The sequence below is a fragment of the Mobula hypostoma genome, chromosome 14, assembly GCF_963921235.1.
Source record: "Mobula hypostoma chromosome 14, sMobHyp1.1, whole genome shotgun sequence".
Taxonomy (NCBI): Eukaryota; Metazoa; Chordata; class Chondrichthyes; order Myliobatiformes; family Myliobatidae; genus Mobula; species Mobula hypostoma.
In genome coordinates, this window is record NC_086110.1 from 3,738,296 (window position 1) to 3,743,793 (window position 5,498).

The window sequence follows — 5,498 nt, forward strand, 5'->3', positions numbered from 1 at the left end:
ACAGTCACAGGGGAGGGTGTGGCAATGGTGCACCCAATGAAACAGAACTGTCCTGACTTGTGTTGTGTGCTTCAGGCCTCACCACCTCCATAACAACCCCTAAAGCAAAATGGCCAGTCTTGTCGCAATGGGACCGAGCTGGAAAACCAGGAACGAGTGCTGCCCTCCAGCAACACTCTCTACTGGGCCTGGGTCTGGGCGTGGCCACAAAGGCCAAACAGAAAGGACAGTAATCCCATCACTCCCATCGGTGGCTTCCTACTGATGCCTATCCATTGTCTCTCCTGACCAAGCAGAGTTCATTACTACAAAACTACTGGGAGGAGCAAAAAGACGGAGGTCAGGAATGGGAAATCAAACCAGTGGGACAGATCCCAGTGACAACCTCGCACAATGTTTCCACATCATTCAGCTTTCTCCCATTAGCCGTTCGGCCTGAATCATATCAAAATGACATTCCTTGGTTAGTGTTCCTGCAGCCCACACCAGCACTCACCACCCTCGCATTCCTGGCTCCCGAGTAACATGGCGGAAGGCCAAGCTGCTCCCCATGTGCAAAGCACACAGGGGAAATTAATTACCAGCACAAACATCCTCACGTTTGACAGCAGTGAGCTTCGGCACTGGGCGTTTGGTCCCAGAGGATCGCAATGTGATATTTCCCCCATGACTGTCAGATCCATCACCAGCTCCAAAACATTTTCCTGTCTGTCAGATCTGGGGCCACGTGGCAGCCCTCAAGCCCTCCGGAGGTGATCTCGACAGAGACTACACTCACTGCATGTCCAATCCCCCCACCCCCCCTTCCCCAACACCTGCCCCACTGGAAGACGCTAACACTCCCCCCCCCCCCCACCCCGTCTCCTGTGCGATCACCACGGGCCGGGAAGCCCCGGTGACCTAGGCCTCGGCCTCCTGAACGGCCAGGTGAAGCCTATACCTGCAAACGGCAACGTTGAGCGCACTGAGGAACTTGGGCAGGCAGCCACTGAGCAGCAGTTCCGTGGGTACAAACTGCAGCACCTGCTGCCCCAGCCCTGCCCCGGCCCCAGCCTGTGGTTGCAGCTCTGCCAGTTGGGACAGGCGCTGACTCAGCTGCTGCAGAAACTCCAGCAGCTCAGAGGGAGGCTGGCGGAAGCCGGTGCCCAGCAGTACGACTGGGCAGGCTGGACCAGAGTCTGTGAAGGGCCACGCAAACGACAGGCCGCGGAAGCAATGGCTGAGCGCCAACACCAGGCCAGCAGTGAAGCGGGTGAAGGCGGAACGGAGGGGCAAGACGAAGGCACTGCCCTTGGTGCTCTCTGCCAGCACCTTCAGTACGGCCTCCAGCAGCCAGCACTGGTAGCGGGGATCTCCGTCGTGGAGCCGTGAACACGGAGGGAGTGGTACGGACAGACTCGGGTAGCTGGTTGGCAGCTCACCGAGATCCAGCGACTCCAGACCCCCCAGCACCACCAGGCGATCGAGGGAGACGCCCAGAGGCTCCGCAACCTTGTTCAACTGGGTCAACACCTGTTTCGGGGAGAGGGGGCTGCAGGAATGACAGGTAACCAGAGCCGAGCCTGCGTCCGTTGCCTCCAACGACTCATTCAGGCTGTGTAGCAGCTCCGCCTCGCAAAAGGGGGAACTGGCCAGACTGGTGAGTCCCTGGGCTTCCAGTACACGCCAGGAGTGGCAGCCTGGAGCCTCGTCCTGCCCCTCCAGCAGGGGAGGGGCGCCGGTCGAGAAGCCGCCGCAGTGGGCCACCACCTTGCGCCACAGAGGCCCTTGGCACAGCCGCTCCCGCCAGCCCTGCTGAGCAAGTGCCCGCATCTGGTTGTGGGAGCCGGCCTGCTGCCTCTTGTTCTGGTCAGTGAACTGGCCCATCAGCCCCAAATCCGGCAGGTACTCCCTCAACACCCACTGGTCGCGGTACAGCGACCTCAGCCGGAAGTGGCGCAGGTAGTACTTGGCGGCACAGTCCCGCCGCTGTCTCAGTCTGTCAGACTCCCGGGGAGTGGAGCCAGCGAAAAGTCGGAGGTTCTCCTTGATGGTGGCGGTCTGGTAGTCGTGGAAGAGGCGGCAGCAGTTCTCCAGCTGCGTGAGGAAGGTAGGTGGCAAGGCGGAGCGGGCCAGTGTAGAGTCCCGGGCCAGCCCCGGGCCGAAGGCCTGCTCCAGCTCCTCCAGGTGAGTGCCCAGCGCCGGCTGGCCCCTGTAGCCGAGGCAGACGATGTACACCTCGGAGTTGCCTGCCTTGCTGGTAGCTGGCTTGAAGGCGTGCACCTGCTCGAAGCAGCAGTTGAGCAGATAGATCAGGCAGGCCGAGGGCCGTTCAAACAGAGTGAACATCTTCAGCACCAGCGACCCCCCTTGGCCCAGCAGCCGCAGGGCAGTGACTGCTTCGCAGTAGTGCAGGGGAGCCACCCGCGCCTCCTGCTCGCCCGGGTCATCCTGGCAGTCGACGCTGCCGTCTGCTGTCACCAGGTGGATGCTCTCCATGCCCTTGTCCCGGGTGAACTCAATCAGGCCCTCCAGGTGCCGCCGGTCCATCACGTTACCCGTGTCGTCGGGACCAAAGTACCACCGGGACAGAGTGCCCACAATCAGGCGGTCGTCTGCAATCATGGTGCCCATGTCATTGCCCTCGTGGTAGGGGTTGAGGGTATTTGCCACCCAGTTCCACTTGCACGAAGGATAGTTGTTGCACAGGTAATGGTTGAGGCTGGTGATGAAGGCGCCAGGGGCCTCACACAGGTGCACTGAGTTCAGCTTCCCGTCCTGACAGGCTGCTTCTGGCAGCACGGGGAAAGTGCCCAAGACCTCATAGAACTTGCACCAGGCCTGGGTGCACAGCTCCGCATTGACGCTCTGCCGGACCCGCGAGATGATCCTGCCGGCCCAGTTGGTGGATCTGGTGTGTGGGTGCCACTTCTCCAGGTCCTTGTCACCCAGCTGGTCCTTCACACGGTTCAGCGACACCTTCAGTGACTCCAGCTCTTTGGACAGCTGCAGCTGATCCGAGGGTGCGTCATGGGCCTCAGGCAGGACCCACTGGCTACCCTCTGGCTTCTGGAAGGAGAATTTCTTATTGAAGAGCTTCTCTATATCCCTGACGACTGAACTTTCAAACTCAGAGAGAAACGAGTGATAGTCATGTGGCCTTTTCCGGCTGTCACGCAAAATCTTGTTCTGCTCCATCGATCTGCAAGGGCAAATAACAGGAGAACTCAGAAGTCATACATTTTCTTCTCATGCAGGCAGGAGGGGGTGGGGAACGGCTGAGGGTGGGGAGTTGACAGGGGGAGGGTTCATTGAAGAGAGGGAGAGGTGGGGTACTGGGGTTAGGGGCAATTGTCAGAGCGCAGAGGGGAGGGCTTGGCGGATGAGCAGGATGAGTGAAGGATTAGGGGAAGGGTTGGACTGGCTGTGAGAAGGGGGGGAGGATCGTGGGACAGGGTGGGGTCGAGGACGGAGGAGAGGGGTGGTATAGGGAGGGTTAGGGGTCAGAATGTAGGGGCGGGGAAAACCAAGTGGAGGGGCTGGGGTTGCAGGGGAATGTTGGGGAGAAGAGGGGAGGTGTGTGGAGAATTGGGGACGGGTGGACGGGCAGACACAGGGGAGGGGAATGTTGAGGAGAGAAGGGAAGGTGTCTGGAGGATTAGGGACAGAAGGAAGGGGTGGGGAAACGGAGGGGCAGGCGTCGGAGAGGTGAATGTTGGGGAGAGAAGAGAAGGTGGGTGGACGGAATGGAGGCGCGGGTGGACGGAGGAGAGGGGCGGTATAGGGAGAATTGGGATGGGAAGGGAGGGGCAGGGGAATGTTGGAGAGAGGAGGGGAGGTGCGGTATAAGGAGAGTTGGGATTGGAAGGGAGGGGTGGGGGAATGTTGGAGAGAGGAGGGGAGGTGCGGTATAAGGAGGTTGGGATTGGAAGGGAGGGGTGGGGGAATGTTGGAGAGAGGAGGGGAGGTGCGGTATAAGGAGAGTTGGGATTGGAAGGGAGGGGCAGGGGAATGTTGGAGAGAGGAGGGGAGCTATGGGGGTCGGAAGGCAGTGGCGGGTGGAACCGAGTGGAGGGGCAGGGGAACGGTGGGGAGGTGTGAAGAGGGTTGTGGGACGGAAGGGAGGAGCAGGAGAACGGAGGGAAGGTGTGGGAGGACGGAAGGGAGGCGTAGGGTCGGTGGGGAGCGATGGTGAGGAATCGTGTCCCCTCCTCTCTGCCGACCAGAGACCCACAGCCACTACTTACCTTCAATCGCTTCCGGGAACAGTGACTTCCTGGAATAATGTGCAGCGTTTAGAACGTCCGGAGCGCAACCGGTTCCTCTGAGAAATTGCCCGCCCACTGTTTGTGGCTGGGAGTGGCCTATCCGGCAGCTGAGAAAGTCTGCCAAATATTTTTTAAGCTGCAGCAGAACAATTGGGAACTACTCAGCAGGTGGGGCAGCAGCTGTTGAGAGGCGTGCGGGGTAAATCACTGCTGACGTGGGGTGGTGGTCAGTTCGATAACGTGGAGTTGTGGTGACATGAGGTGAGAAGTTGCAGGAGGTTACGTGTACTATAGGGACGTGTTTATGATACTCGGACCACTGCTCCACATGTTCTGTATCCTGGGTCTGGTGCACCTGTTTCTGGGATGGAGCAGCTCGATGGTTACCATTGAATATTCCCGTTTCAGCCTGATACAGCTGAGTATCACAACTGCATCCAACCAAGGTCAAGTGGTGATGATGGTGTATGCCTCATGATCAGCTCCTCTCTGTGTACAAATGTATCAGTTATGCTCACCAGACCTGGAATATCTTGCAATTAAGTGTTGTCCATTTTACCTGCAGCAAGAGATTTCAGCAATCGTTTTGGTAGCCACCTCAGGCCAATGTCAAACAGACTCAAGATGATCTGAGCGATGTGATCAACGTGCATGACGCAACATACCCTGATGCCTTCACTATTATTGGGGGGGTCGGGGGGTGGGGAGGTTAACCAGGCCTGCCTGAAAAAGTCCATCATCCACAAATTACTTGTAGTACCGGAGGAAACAATACACTGAACCATTGCTACACCACCATCAAGAACACCTGCTGTGCTATTCCACGCCCTCACCTCGGGAAGTCTGATCACCTAGCTGTACTTCTGCTCCCTGAGTATAGGCAGAGACTGAAGACTGCAGCATCAGTCGTGAGGACCAAGAAGGTATGGACAAGGGAAGCACAGGAGCGCCTACAGGACTGCTTTGAATCGGTGGACTGGACTGTATTCAGAGATTCATCTTTGAACCTGGATGAGTCTGCTGCAGTTGTTACCAACTTCATTAAAACCTGTGTGGATGAGTGTGTCCCTACGAAGACTTACTATACATTCCCAAACCAAAAGCCGTGGATGAACCAGGATGAAAAACCCTTCGTCTGCTGAAGGCTAGATCTGTGGCATTCAAGTCTGGTGACCCAGGTATGCACAAGAAAACCAATAGTTTCAATAGGTGCATTTAATGTCAGGGAAATGAATACAATATACATACTGA

The 5,498-nt window shown here is 57.7% G+C and overlaps 1 protein-coding gene across 1 annotated transcript; it reads right to left on the minus strand.

Annotated features, from left to right (window-relative positions):
• Positions 1-865: 865 nt before the first annotated feature.
• cmtr2 (cap methyltransferase 2) lies at positions 866-4,253 on the minus strand. The gene is made up of 2 exons (XM_063067363.1): positions 4,227-4,253; positions 866-3,181 (listed from the first exon to the last, which is right to left on the minus strand). Exon 2 carries the CDS (start codon positions 3,175-3,177, stop codon positions 901-903), a length of 2,277 nt encoding a protein of 758 aa, XP_062923433.1. The 5' UTR covers positions 3,178-3,181; positions 4,227-4,253; the 3' UTR covers positions 866-900.
• Positions 4,254-5,498: the final 1,245 nt, after the last annotated feature.